This window comes from Spinacia oleracea, chromosome 6 (assembly GCF_020520425.1).
Source record: "Spinacia oleracea cultivar Varoflay chromosome 6, BTI_SOV_V1, whole genome shotgun sequence".
Taxonomy (NCBI): Eukaryota; Viridiplantae; Streptophyta; class Magnoliopsida; order Caryophyllales; family Amaranthaceae; genus Spinacia; species Spinacia oleracea.
In genome coordinates, this window is record NC_079492.1 from 41,815,639 (window position 1) to 41,830,186 (window position 14,548).

General features: G+C 35.3%; 2 protein-coding genes across 4 annotated transcripts; both read left to right on the forward strand.

The window, feature by feature from the left end:
• Positions 1 to 845: 845 nt before the first annotated feature.
• On the forward strand, positions 846 to 10,942 carry LOC110796840 (general transcription and DNA repair factor IIH subunit TFB2). 3 transcript variants are annotated; one of them, XM_022001927.2, is made up of 15 exons: positions 850 to 1,166; positions 2,086 to 2,253; positions 4,121 to 4,189; positions 5,022 to 5,112; positions 5,316 to 5,416; positions 5,926 to 5,971; positions 6,053 to 6,112; positions 7,053 to 7,121; positions 7,362 to 7,445; positions 7,527 to 7,610; positions 7,941 to 8,026; positions 8,321 to 8,411; positions 9,795 to 9,875; positions 10,309 to 10,383; positions 10,469 to 10,942. In XM_022001927.2, the coding sequence occupies exons 1-15, from the start codon at positions 1,054 to 1,056 to the stop codon at positions 10,604 to 10,606; spliced, it is 1,356 nt and encodes a 451-aa protein (XP_021857619.1). In that variant the 5' UTR covers positions 850 to 1,053; the 3' UTR covers positions 10,607 to 10,942. The 3 variants fall into 3 exon arrangements, with proteins under 3 accessions (XP_056689593.1, XP_021857619.1, XP_056689592.1); XM_056833614.1 differs by lacking the exon at positions 850 to 1,166 and adding an exon at positions 2,566 to 4,026 and having other exon boundaries at positions 2,136 to 2,253; XM_056833615.1 differs by lacking the exons at positions 10,309 to 10,383; positions 10,469 to 10,942 and having other exon boundaries at positions 846 to 1,166; positions 8,321 to 8,481.
• Positions 10,943 to 11,702: 760 nt separating this feature from the next.
• On the forward strand, positions 11,703 to 14,130 carry LOC110796842 (tetraspanin-19). Its single transcript, XM_022001929.2, has 5 exons — positions 11,703 to 11,933; positions 12,648 to 12,747; positions 12,848 to 12,928; positions 13,010 to 13,114; positions 13,713 to 14,130. Exons 1-5 carry the CDS (start codon positions 11,755 to 11,757, stop codon positions 13,980 to 13,982), a joined length of 735 nt encoding a protein of 244 aa, XP_021857621.1. The 5' UTR covers positions 11,703 to 11,754; the 3' UTR covers positions 13,983 to 14,130.
• The last annotated feature ends 418 nt before the right edge of the window (positions 14,131 to 14,548 follow it).

Consider the following 14,548-nt stretch of genomic DNA (forward strand, 5'->3'; position numbering starts at 1 on the left):
TCACTCTGTAGGAAAGAGATCCTAGCTTGAATGGCACTAAGTGTTACTTCAAGTCGCAAGACATTGACACTTATTCAATTGTTTGTTTTGCCCTGAATTTGAATTCTTTCATTTCTTTCCTTTTTCTTCTCATCTTCGAACATGTAGGGGATTGTTGGAAGTTCTTGTGAAAGTACAAAAGAAAAAGAGAGGAAAAAGTGAGAAAGTGAAAAGTCCCACATTGAAAAAATACTAACTTCATTATTTACAATACTTGTTTAAGAAATCATGAGAGTGTCATGGGTGGACACACAACACACGCGCGTGCCGGGCGGACGGGTTGGGCTCGGGCCGTGGGCCTTGGGACCTACTTGGTACTTGGCGAAAAATGTCAAATGATAGTGTTAGTCAACAAAAGGTCTTGCGCGCACAAGGTGTACAATAAATTTATTGTACACCAAGATAACTTTAACCCATTTTTTTATAACTTTAACTTAGTTTTGATTAACTTTTATATTAGTAACAAAAAGTTGATAGATAAACATTTTAAATAATTAAATAATTAATTTTATACATTATTAGTGATTTTGAAAAAATAAGTTTTACTAAAATGAAAAAATTTATCACTAAAAAATAAATAACTTTTACCTATATAAGCATAACTTTTAAGCATTTTGAGTTAACTTTTATTCCGGTGTGCAATAATTATTGTACAACTATTATAAATAAGAATTTGTGGTTAGTCAAACAAACCAAACTTATAAGGTAGTAAAATATAAAAAATATAACAATTTATAGACCACCAAACAAAGGTAGTGTTTCACCAAATTTTGTTAGAAATATTATAACCTAACATTATAGTAAGATCAATAGAATACACTCAGATTTCTTGAATCAGACCTCAAACCTTTCCCCACCAAATAATCAAAGTTGAACACTCGAACAGTCGAACCCAGACGCTTTCGGAGTGGCTTCTCTGATCAACGGCTCCGACAAGTAATTTCAACCTAAAATCTATTCACAAATTCAGCCTCCGAATTGCAGATTTTGTTGCTATTCAATTACAAATTCACCATGCCGCAAGTTAAAATTATAGCCAAGAATTTCATAGACATGGTTGCATCTTTGCCTGCCGTCAAGCTCGATATGCTTTACGCTAACCCCTTCATATGTGAAGCCATTCTCAGGTAATTACCCAATTTATAGCTTCTAATTTTTTTTCTTCAAAGTTATTAAATTGAGTTGTTTGATTATTTTTGTTTGTTGTTTTTAGTCATCATTTAATTTCTGCTGAAAAATTTGATTAGTGATAACGGAAAATGTTTGGTTGTTCCTGATGGTCACTATCCTGTCACCCGAGTGAGTGACAATCATTTATTACCACCTACCAAACGACGAGCCGTTATGATCAATGCATTATTGACCTAAGGATAATAGTTATGTTTAGGGAATGTGGTGTTGATGAAGTATTAGTGAACATGTTTCTCATGGTTTCTGTAGTGTTACTAAATTCACTAATCCCCTATGAGCGACGAATTAGGAAAAGACGGATCAATACATGAAAGTGGTGCAACTTTGCCTAATTTACAAAAATAGGCAGTGAATTGCGTTTCCATATCAATCTTGTAGTAGTGGATAAGTAACACTTATCACTAGTATGGAAACATTGGTTGATTTTTACTTTTGTATTTGATGTTGAATTTGATACAAGTACAAAGTCTATGCTTTGCATTTTGAGTTATGGGAAATATTTGTGTTCCTAAAGAAATGAAATTAAAGTTTGTAGTTGATTGTTTAAACATACAGATATCGGTAATCATCAATATTTCGTAGTTCCTCCCTCAATTGTATACTTGTAGATTGACACTAGTGTTTTGTAGAGGAAAGTTTGTAATCCGACAAAACATTACTCTAACCACATACACATTCCTTAGTTATCATTGCCAAGGTCATCAAGGAAGTAAGTATAATGAGTATTAGTTCTGCAAGTAGCTTACTAATGACAAGGGACGTTGGAATGATTGATGTGGCAGTGAACACGTGAAACCATGGCTATGAGATGCCTTAATTTTACTAACACGTTTGCTGCTGTGGTTTGTGGCTCAGGTCCTTACCGCCTTTGGCAAAGAAGTATGTATTGCAGATGATGTACATTGATGCTCCGATACCTGCCAAGTCCTTGGAAGAGTGGGTTCTTCCGGATGGACTCTCGAAACATAGAGTTGCTATCGATCGATTGATTCAACTGAGGGTGCTTTCTGAAACTGTTGACAGGTTAGCATGTATTTGGAGTTGGAGTCTAGGATGTGATTTTTTAGAGTATTTTTAGAGGTGAACTTTGACCTTTTCATTTGGGAATAAGCAAGCCTTTGAACCTTAAGTTGCTCTATAATTTTTTTCATTATTGTTTTGTTTAGTTTGTTAACTTAATTTTGCATTATTAATCTGGCACTCTTTTTATTACATATCCTGCAAAACATTTACACCTATTTAGGCTTGGATATATCTGGGGAAGATTGACACTGATTGGTTAACAAACTTATTTAACAAGATCTGGAAGACTAATAGGATACCACAAGATTGCAGGAAAAGCACATTGGTACCGATTTGTAAGAACAAAAGGGATGCTCAAACTATCGAGGGATTGAGCTCATGATTCAGACCATCAAATAGTGGGTGAGAGTGATAGAGCATGGATGGAGGAAATGTACAAGTACCATTTTGAGTTTACGTGTGCGAGGTCTATTATGGAACCTATACATCTGATAAGGAAAATGCTGGAATATTATAGGGTGATGAAGACAGATGAATGCATGATTTTCAATAACTTGAAGAACTCTTATGCCAAGGTGCTGAGAGGCTTATGCTGGTGGATAATGGCTAAGAAGGGTATTCCTCGTAAACATTTTGATCTGGTTAGTATGTAAAAACAAATGTAAGGCTTGTGGTGGAGACGTGGAACAACAACGGATTTTTTTGTTACGATTGACTACACCTAGGATCTATATTGAGTTGTTTCCTCTTTGCGACAATATTGGATGGATTAATAAGGTCTCTATCCAGTATGAGATACCATAGTGTATGTTGTTTGCTGATGATATTGTACTGTTGGGCAAGATTAGAGTTGGGGCTAATACTAAATTGGAGCAATGGAGGCAACAACTCGAATCTCAAGATTTTAGACAAGTCAGCAAAACAGAGTACATCAAATGCCGTTTTAGCACTAGTAGCACTGGATGGTAAAAAGTTGCCTAAGAGTGAGTGTGTTGAGTCCATTGGGTCTATTCTCCAGAGGAATAGAGGAATTGACCAGGAGGTGACTCATAAGATTAAGTTGGGTGGCCCAAATGGAGAGCAACATTGGGGATATTGTGTGACTATAGTGTACCTTTGAAGGTAAAGGGAAAATTCTGCCTGACATTTTTATATGGGTTAGAATGTTAGGCATTTAGGAAACATCATATTAGGAAATAGGAGTAGCAGGTAGGTGTGGGGGAAGACCTTAAAGATAATATTAGAAATGTAGACCAATGTATTAAAAAGCTCAAGGCGCACTAAGTTGATAGGTGTCTTGCTGTGCGGCCTGCGCCTCATTTAAGTGAGGTGCACTGTATAAATCTATTTTAAATTTACTTGTGCACCTTATATGGGCCTCGGGTGTGCCTCTTTGAATGCACCTCGCCCTAGAGCAAAAAAAAACTTGACCCAATGATCTAGCGCCTTGGCGCGCCTTTTCATATGCTGATGTAGATATTAGGAGGAAAGTTGGAGTTGCGGATATTGAGGATAAAATAAGGGAAAGCCAATAGTGGTGGTTTGGGCATGTGAGTCAGAGATTAGAAGATGTGCGGGTAAGGAAAGTAAAAGGTTGGTATCAAAGGGATGTTAGAACAAGCTGATGGATACCAGAGATGACTTGGATGGAAGGAGTTAGGAATGATAAGCAGAAGTTGGGTTTACAGGAGCATATAACACTTGATAAAAGGGAATGGAGGCCTAGGATCATGGTTGACCGTTCATGTTGCTGATCACATCATTGGGATTAAGGTTTTGATATTGTTGTTCACCAATAGTCTTCTGTACATATTTGTAGTTATGAATATTAGGCTATTGATGTTAGCTATCTATGTTTTCTTTGCAGGAAAAAGGAGACCAGCTATGAAATGAATAAAAAGTTTCAGATTAACCTTCAGAAGCAGCTAATACATGGGTAATTTCAGTCCTGTATCAGAAATTCTTCTGATCCTGTTTTTGGTTGTCTTCTATGAATTGCAATCTGTTTCTGTGTTGATTGAGTACTAGGATAGAAAGAGAAGGTGGTCATAATGCCGTAAATTTTGATAGCATTGTTGGCGGTTTCATTTTTATTTTTCTAATTTATAAAACGTAATTATTATAAGTTTGTATGGCTTTTCATGAGGTTTTGTTATCTTCGGAGTTATTGTGGGACAAGGTCACATATTAATTATCTTTATAGGCTAAGGCATGTCGGGCTTTCAAGAGTTACTCAGTTGGGGAAATACAAAGGAATTGGGGAAATCTGTAATTTTGTTTTCCAGATTAGAGGACAGCTTATCCTCATTGTTTGTTCTCCTCCTTTCCAACTGTTGATAATCTCTTTTCTTATCAAAATAAATAAATATAAGTGTGTGGCTAGTCACCGTTTAAAAGCAATGGGCTTCATGGAACTTCAAGGCTTAATGTATTAGCTTTTCATCCATATGAAATTATGAATAACCCCGTGTCGTTTATTTCTTAGTGCAGATTTCTTGAGCTTTATAACTTGAATGGGCTGATCTGGATCTTTACTATTCAAACTTTCCCGTCTTGTTATAATTAAAAGCATTAAAATATGGTAATCTGATTTTCTCGTTGAATCACTGAGTGAAGACATGATTTTCTATCCAATATGTGTTTGCTATGGCCTTTATGTGATTTTAGAAAAAACTCTAATTTGTTCCATGTAAATCTCCACTTCACCCGAAATTTCAAGTAAAGTTCTAATCGATCTGTGTGTATAATCTTTTAAATTCACTGTGCAGTGGAATATTACCAAGGGAACCAATGGCTTCAAGTTCTGTGATTCTTCCAAGCTCGGAGGAACTAGAAATCTATGCTCTTGAACAGTGGGAGGTGTGTAGTTTGTACCTCATATTCCTGCTAAAGAGCATCTTATTACTTTTCTTGTTCTTGGAGATCTCGTGGCTCTTGTTATCCTGGCGATCTCACTTGTAGGCTATGTTATGATTTTATCTAGGTGTGCCCTTGGTCATAATTTTAGATGTTCATGTTATGTGTATCTTTAATTTGCGCTAACATCTAATTTTGGGTTTCAGCATTTCCTGCTGCATCTTATCAGCTCAAACCAATCGGAAAAGCTAACAAACTTCAGTTCTTCAATGATGAAGGTTTTCCAACGTGGCCTCTTGAGTCAAAGGTTCTTTTACCTCATTATTCTAATTATGGCCTTGTTTGGTAAATGGCTTTTTTTTTTTGGCTTTTTCATTTGGTCAAACAACCAAAAGTTTATGTTTAGTGAATGGCTTTTTCAACCAGCTAAAAAGCTGGATTTCTACCAAAATTAAAAAGATGCTTAGAGTAGCTTTTTAATTTGGGTACAAAAGTTGTTAATAACATCCAACAGCCATTTAACCAAGCATGTTTTTAAACAAATAAAAGGTAAAACAACCAACAAAAAAGCCAATACAGATAGTCGGTCAAACAAGCCAGGTGACTCAGCTGACAACCAATAGCCAAGCGAGGTCTATGAGGAGTTATGTATTGAAAAAAATCTTTTATTGATACGGAAGCTGTTTTTGTTTTATATCTGACAATAAAAAGAAAAAATACCACTCAGAGCTTTGTTTGTACGCCCACTATCAAGGTTGAAGGTAATACTCTGTCTTACATGTTATTTCATTATGCATCTACATTTTGTATTATCAGAGATAAAGAAGCTTCAAGGTTGACTGAGTATGGCTTCCAGTTCCTGGTATGTCCATGGAAATATGTTTTTTTCCCTGATATTTTATGTAAGATGTTGCACCAATATCATAGTCTGTGATTGTGACAGCTGATGGAAACAAATGCACAACTTTGGTATATCATCAGGGAATATATTGCCAACGCTGAGGTAAGGACCACATTGCCTGTCGTGCTCGCTGTTTCAATAGACTGCTGCACATTCTTTCCTTGGACAGTCATAAATTCATGATCATACAATATGTTAAGCTAGGCTTGGTTTCATATCTTGTATCAAATAGGAAAGCAAAGTTAGATTGGTTTATGGAAGAGTGAAGCTAGTTTTCTACGGCTCATCAATAGGCATATGCAACTATATAGCTTGTATTTCATTAGACTCTATGGAGGGGCTTTGATATGAACATTTGAGGTTGATGATCACTTGTTATAACCACAGTAAAAGACATGATTCTACCGCACTAATGTGGATCAGTGTGTATGGATTTTACACAAAACATACTCAGCTTCTACTATTATTATGCATCTCTAATGGAGTCAAAGTTTCATTATTATATGGTCTTTGGATTACAATTTACTATATTATAGGGCTCATTAAAATGTCTCTGCTCCTCTACTGTGTTGTGAAGTAACGTATTTGACGATCATTGCATATTTAATCAAGGCCTCAAGAGTTAATTGCAAACAACCTCTTTTTGGTCACTAACAGGTGTAAGGCTTCATAGATCTAATCCCCTTTATCCTGTCCTAGGCAGGAGCCTGATTATAGGGATTAGGGTAATGTTGATGTGCATGCAGCTTTTTATTGTTTGGTGTTCTGCACATACTCAGTCCCTGAGAATTTATATTTATTTGTTTTTTCATCAAAACATATCCCTTATCTTACTGTTCCTTTCTGAAAGTTGAACTGGCGATCTAGCTACAGATATACAGTACATACGGTGGGGGTGGGAGGTGGGGGCTGTTGGGAGAGAAGGCTTTACCATCAAGCCGACCACTGGACAAGGATCTTATTTCATTGTTTGGTATCAAATAATTTGCCGTGTATTGGGTGGCAACCTTAATTATCATTCCATTTGCTGAATTTTCTGTAGGAACGTGGCGTAGATCCAGCAAATATAATTTCTTTTCTGCTGGAGCTTAGTTTTCACGAGACAGGACAGGTATGCAAACTGTTCATGTTGAATATCCTTACCAGTTTTTTGAAAGCATTGATGTCTGTATAGAGTTTGTGTCCTAGGACTTGCTCCAGAGTACTTATCCTTGGTTTTTAGTTTATGTCTAATAGATTTGTGAAGTTTTCTGCATTCTTACTCTACTCTAGATTTCTAGACTCTGTTATATGTTTTAAGATAAAGCTGGTAAAATCGGTGTTTATCTCACTCTGGGCTGATAATTGGCAGGCATACAACATCAACACATTGAATGAAGTTCAGCTTAATACAATCAAGGACCTTAGTGATTTGGGATTAGTCAAACTTCAGCAGGTTTTTCTGTTTATCTGTACTTGCAATGCATAATTTAGGTATTACATGCTCCAGATATTTGATATACATGTGATTTTGCAGGGAAGGAAGGAGAGTTGGTTCCTTCCGACAAAGTTGGCTACCACCCTTTCAGTCAGCCTATCAGATACAGCAACTAGGAAACAGGTATTTTGCTGAACCTTAACCGTAGGGTTCCCCCTTACCTCTCTTTGGACATATATGCTTAATATGTTTCGTTTTATGATATTGGATGATTTGTACCTCCATGTTGTCCTGTCCCAAGTTCCCAGCCCCTAAACTTTTTGTTCCACTGCAATCTGATGGCCATTAGTCTTACTTTTTCTTTGTTGTTTTTATTCTACCCATCCATCTCAGATTCTCAAATTATTTTTTTCTACATTTTGTTATTTCCCTAGGTACTGATCTATGTTCTTAAAGGGCAATAAATTTCACCTTTGGCCTATTATTAAGCATTAACGACTTTTCTTTTATCAGGGTTATGTGGTAGTGGAGACAAACTTCAAGATGTATGCTTATTCTACGTCCAAACTACACTGTGAAATTATGCGTCTTTTTGCAAGGTATTTGCGGTTTATTCCTGTGTAAACGATTCTGTTGTTTGTCCCATCAGGCTGCTGCTGGTGAAACAAGCTTGTTTCCAATTGTTTCAGTATTCACATATTGTGGTTTATGATCTAATTTGTTTTCTTTCTGTTGATGATTCACGTTCTTGTGCTTGCCCTCTGATATTTAACATTTTTATCCACATTAACCTTAGCTATTTCTTGTTATTTTGCCATTCATTCTGGAGATTGCTTAGTTAAGCTCAGGATTTTTTCTCTCGTCTAATCAAACATAGTTCTTCTTTTTTGCAGGATAGAATACGAACTTCCTAATCTCATCGTGGGGGCAATTAATAAAGAAAGCTTGTATAATGCCTTTGATAATGGCATTACTTCAGACCAGGCAAGATTTTTTTTCTGGATAATCTAAGAACCCTGACGAATGAAACCCCAGTGCTTTTCTTTACTTTGAGGTGGGACTTTAAAACTTGCAAGTTAAACATTTTGTTTCTTTCTAAAAATTTGGCTTTTTTTGAGAGAATCTTACATTTGGCATGGTTACAGCCTGAGTTGTGAGCTTGAAACTTTCGCCCCACAGCAAGCAATTGCAGGATAATTTCTCTTTTGACCCCTTTATAAACCTTGTGAGCCTTCGGGAGCTGGGAGAGTTATTTGCGTATAGGATTTTCCTTAGAGATTATACAAAAGCACTGCATAAGATCAAATGCATTGGTCATGGACTCATTGTAATCTCCTACATACGCCTATACACGCTTTCAGGATCATGAATAGAGAATGGTTCATTTACTTGGATATTGCAATGTCCAAGAATGCTCATGTGTGAAACTGAATGCCAGTTTTGTAAATTCCACATGATTCCACAGATTATAATGTAGAAGGTTGTTCAGTCATTGATATACAAGTTATGATGTAAAAGGTTGTTCAGTCATTGATATGCACTAAACTATTCATCTGCTTCTTTGCATTAAAATTCATCCACAAAATCTTTATCCTTTGCTGCATTGGCTCTTTACCAGGACCACGTGCTGTAGATATTGTAGATATGGTTCTGGTATAGATTAAATTGTAGTGTAAGATCTCTACAAAGTTTTTTGGGTGAATATGGTTTGAGAATATTTCCAGGATTCTCTCTGATAAATCCTTTTCTGTTTGCCATTTGGCTTTCGGACCATTTGGATCATGCGTCTCTTTGGAATCGGGTTGGAGGTGCTTAAAGAGACGTTGGGGTTCTCTTAGCAAGATCGAATAAAATCGAGTGGCCCCGTTTGAATAACAAATAAATTGTGTGTTTGTACATTTACTCTGATCCTGTTTTTCTTATCTTCTTTTTTTGTTCTTTTCTGTTCTAGGAGAATTAAAAGAATCAGGTTGTGGTGCTTGGTGCTTTTTGTTTCATTTTAAATACTTATGTCCCATAGAAATGGCAAACACTTCCATATTTGGTATCCGAAGACATAACTGATGCTGTATATTAAAATTGAGGGTGCATATCAATGACTGAACAACCTTTTACATCATAATCTGTGATTAGAGAAGTCCCCTTATTTCTCTTAATTACAAAGTTTTACCAACGTTTTTGGATGGAGGTGATCTCGCATCTGAATCACTTTGTACGAGGGAGAATAAATCAATGAGAGAACTAGAAACAGAAGTTTGTTAAGATATCACTTACACCCTCGCAGTATATAAGTGGAATGGACGAAAATTTATTTCTTTAGATTTTTGATTTGGATGTGCCCTAATGAAATTCATTTGTATTTTCCAGATAGTTTCATTTCTTCAACAAAATGCACATCCTCGTGTAGCTGAGAAAGTACCAACTGTTCCAGAAAATGTCACTGATCAGGTTTCTTTAGTTTCTGTCTTTTTTCTTGACATTGACATGTTATTGCTATGTTTCTGGATGCTTTACACCATTAGTTTTCAACTTTATTTGCCATCGCTTTTGTGAATGATTCATAGTGTGAGGTGCTTCGGTCTCACAGCCTGTTTCGTATGAGATAATAAATTAAGAAGGGGATGATAATGTTTATTTTGTTTGATTTGGCAAGGAAGTTCCAACTTAGACATCTGATGTAATGTATTTCCACTAGCCGACGTGCTTTTACTTCATTATATTCTCATTACTACTAGTTAATAGATTTACTGCCACCTAATTGTTTGCCAAAATTACTATTCCCTTGATTTTATTATCTCATATCGACCGAGCCACCAATTTGAGATAGATGCTAAAGATTGGACTGACGATATCTGAAGTTGAAACCTGTACTGTTTGACAGATTAGGCTTTGGGAATCAGATTTAAACAGAGTTGAAATGGCACCTGCTCAATTTTATGACGAATTTCCGTCTAAGGTGAAGACTACGGCCCCAGTTAGACGATCTAGCAAGCTCTTTGCATTTGTTTGTTTATTAATTTGTGTTCCTCTATTTTGTGTAGGATCTATTTGAGGCTGTTTGCGACTTTGCACGGGAATATGGAGCTCTGTTGTGGGATGATTCGAAAAAGATGCAGCTTGTAGTAAAAGGCGAGCTGCATAATGAAATGCGTGAATTTCTCCGCCGCCAGAAACAATAGTCACATTACATACATGAGAACATGGGAAGTGATGAATTGCACTGATGCAGCCTATTATTGTGGATTCAATCGATGATATGATTTGATGCAGTGCCAAGAGATTGTGTCTTAATCTATTGAACTAGTCCATTGTTGTCATTCGGCCAATATCATCCCACTCCCCTGAAAATTTTAAGAGAAACAAATCAGTTCCAAGATCGAGAACGAGTTGTATCTTGTGCCAATTAGATTTAGTTGCAAAACTTGGTAGTTTGTAGATATGTGATTTAGCTAAAAGATGGTTATATTTAAAGGTGATACGAGTGGAACCGAGCTTCCCCCCATTCTGATCTTTCACTTGGGCACAAACTATGAAACAATACCTCAACTATTATCAAGTGTTTTTGTCATATCATATTCCCGAGGAAACAGTAACATCCCCGCTAGAGATGGCCAATGTGGCGGGTTGGGTGGGTTGTGGGTGGGTTTGGTGGGTCGTAGGTCGGGGGGATTGACACACAACCTGCTTCAGTTAAACTTGGGTGGGATGAGTCGTGGGTTGTGTCGAAAAAAATAGACACAGTACTTGATGGGTCGTGGGTCGAGGTGGGTTGTGTGGGTCGGGTGGGTCTGATGGGTTTTGTGGGTTACGACAGATGTGATTACGATGGGTCAGGTGGGTTTACATGAGTTGTAGGAACTAATTTAGGTCAGGTGAGTTTGAACGATTAATAAAGCGTTAAGCTGTTAATAAACTTAATTTAATTAAATTTTATGTTATTTACTTACTCACAAAAATGTGATTAATGTATGTTTATACAATAAATAGTTTCGCGGGTTGGGTTGGATGGGTCGGGTGTACCGTATCGGGGTGGGATGGGTTAAAATGGGCTGTGTTTGAAAAACTTCAACCCACAACAAATCAAAAATATCAAGAAGATATTAACTGAACAATTTCTAAGAAATTTCCCTCTTTTAACATGTTCGAAAAATCCAAAAAAAAAAAGGAAATTTCTAAGAAAATGAGAAACTTTAACTTATACAACAATTTTGGTGATTATTATCCATAAAACAGAAAACTACAACAATAACACTCCGTATATAACATCTAATAATAATAATATATATAGGATACCACCAAAAAACCTTTAGCTAGCTCATTGATTAAAATGTCAACCGTAAAGTACCCTAGACTACTTACCATGGACAAAGCTGCCGAGAACTGCATCAAAACAACACTTAAGCTCGCAAATTCGATCATGGCGATAGCCGGTATCGCGATTCTTATGTATTCTGTGTGGATGATAGTTGTATGCCTACGCGAATATTATAAATATCCTTTCTCATGGTATATTTCTTTTCTTAAATTCATTTCACAATAAGCATTTCATGTTTTTTTTTTAAAATTTAATTATTGGTGCATTATAGTTTTTCATAAAAAAAACTTCTATGTATTATGTTGTCATAAATTCCTCCTAGATTTTTCTTCACATCATGTTGTATATATCTAACTTTCTTGATCAAATGTATAAAAATAAGGAGAAATATTCAACGATCTTGTCTGAATTTTTTAAGGTCCAGTCTAATTTAGTCTTGTTTCACTTTATACATTAGGGTTTAGTCATGTCTAATTTAATTTGATTATTTCTATTCTGATACTTTTACGGGTCATAACTTTCTCCCGTTTCTTGATAGATGTATCATTTGACTTTTCACACTATTTATTAATTTGTTAAATTTGACCACATATAGAAATGACAAATTTTGCATTTTTAATTGTTGTTGGTATATATATATGATCTCAATATATATAACTTTCATAAATTCTTTTAATATATAATTAATATATAGATGGTCAAAGTTAGTATATAAATAGTGTAGAAAGTCAACATGATGCGCGCATCTGTAAAGTGACAAAAGTATGTTTTATGAGAAAGTTTGAACATTTGGCCTTATTATTTTTATTTTTATTTCTATACTAGCCAGTTCGCCATACTTTAGTCTGGTTTGATCTGATTTGCTTTTTTTTAACTACATACTTATTATTTTGGCGAACTTGCAGGTTTTTATGGGGTTCTATTGGAACTGGAATCATATTTTGTTTCTTAGCATGCATTGGGCATATTGCAGCTTCTACTAAGAACAACCATTTGCTTTCTTCGGTAACCTTCTTATAAAAAATTACAATTCATAAACATATTCTTTAATCTTTTCTTCACCAATTAATTAATTAATAATTTATTAAAATCTTAATTACTGCAGTATATTGTGTTTATGTTCCTGGTTATTTTGGTGGAGTGTTTGATCACAGCAGATATATGCCTAAATGACGACTGGGATAAGGTTTGTAAGTAGGCCTTATACGAGATTTTACCTTTTCCAATAGTGCGCGTTTCACTAATACTTATTGTTTTGATGAAACAGGACTTCCCTAAGGATCACACAAAAAGGTTTAACCACTTCATGCATTTTGTGGATAACAACATCGACAACTTCAGATGTTTATGTGTGCTGATAGCATTCTCCCAGGTAATATTTCGACATTTTTTATTCTATGTTACTACACCTTGTTTCGAGTCAATGATTTTCATTAGGGGCCGCTTTTGTCAACTCACGATCAATTGACTTATGAAGTACTTGTACTATTTTTATTGAAAATGAATACAATTATATACGTTATGTTCGGCTTATTTTGACTTATTCTAGAAAAAATAATCTCAGATAAGATAAGTTAGATAACCTTTTTCTTATAGGAAAAGTTAAGATAACTTAAGCAGTGGCAGATCTAGAAAAAAACGTTTAGTGTGCAAAATCAAAATTATAGATTTTAGTGGGTTCAACTAATTAATTTTATAACAAAATTTGAAGAAAATCGTAAGAAGTATAAAGAAAATTTCTGAAATTTCACAATGCAAGTGGGGTCAATTGACCCCATTTATTTGTACATTGGTTCCACCCATGAACTTAACATAAGATAATTTCAGGAGGGAAAAAAAATTCCAATACATTTTATACAAAATAAGTTTTTTCAGATAAAACAAGATAAGTTCAGATAAGATAAGTTGAATATATAGAACGAAACCTACATCCACGTAGTATGTATGATTTGGATTGAATATTATTGCAGGGAATTTCATTCTTCCTAGCCATGGTACTTCGAACAATGCACCCCAATCCACGGCGGAGTATTGAAGATGAGGAAGCCAAACATCCTTTCTTAGATCATAACAGTCAACCTCCTTCACCTCTACCTTATGCTCTTGGTCACCCTGATCCATATTATTATCCATCACCACCACCCTATGTCCATGGTTATGGCTACACACCCGATGTACCCGTGATCGACAAGGGCGAACACGTAGCTCCTACTCTAAAAGCTCCTTCTAAGGATTGTTAATGGAACTACACTTCCACATGTGATTTATGTGAATTTTGCAATATTTATTCTAGTTATTATTTGTTAAAAGTATATGTAGTACTTGCTCGGAGTATTAATGTATTATTGTTGTCGTTTGATCTTGTTATAAAATACATAATCGGGTACATATATATGTCTTTTTCATTTCACTTTTTAATCATTTTGTTTAGGTGCCGAATTGAATGAGCCATAATATATTATATATAAGAGCATTATAAGATATAAATGAGAAAGGGGATTCAAATATGTGACTTATTTTATAAATTAATTAAGTGTGGCTCATTTTTAACTTTCATCTTCCCGCAAACCTTCAATTTTGTAACGGATTTTTCATGAAATGATCATGAGATTTGTCTTAATGCACCAAATAACCTAAACTTTCTAGAATGCACCAAATATCCCCGAGATTTTAAAAAATAACACAAAATGCCCTTAATGAGCATTTTCCGTCCATTTCGTTAACTCTATATTCTATAACTCTATTTTTTTTTCTAACACCAAATAACCCTTAATGATTCATCAACCAATTAAAATCTAACCAATCT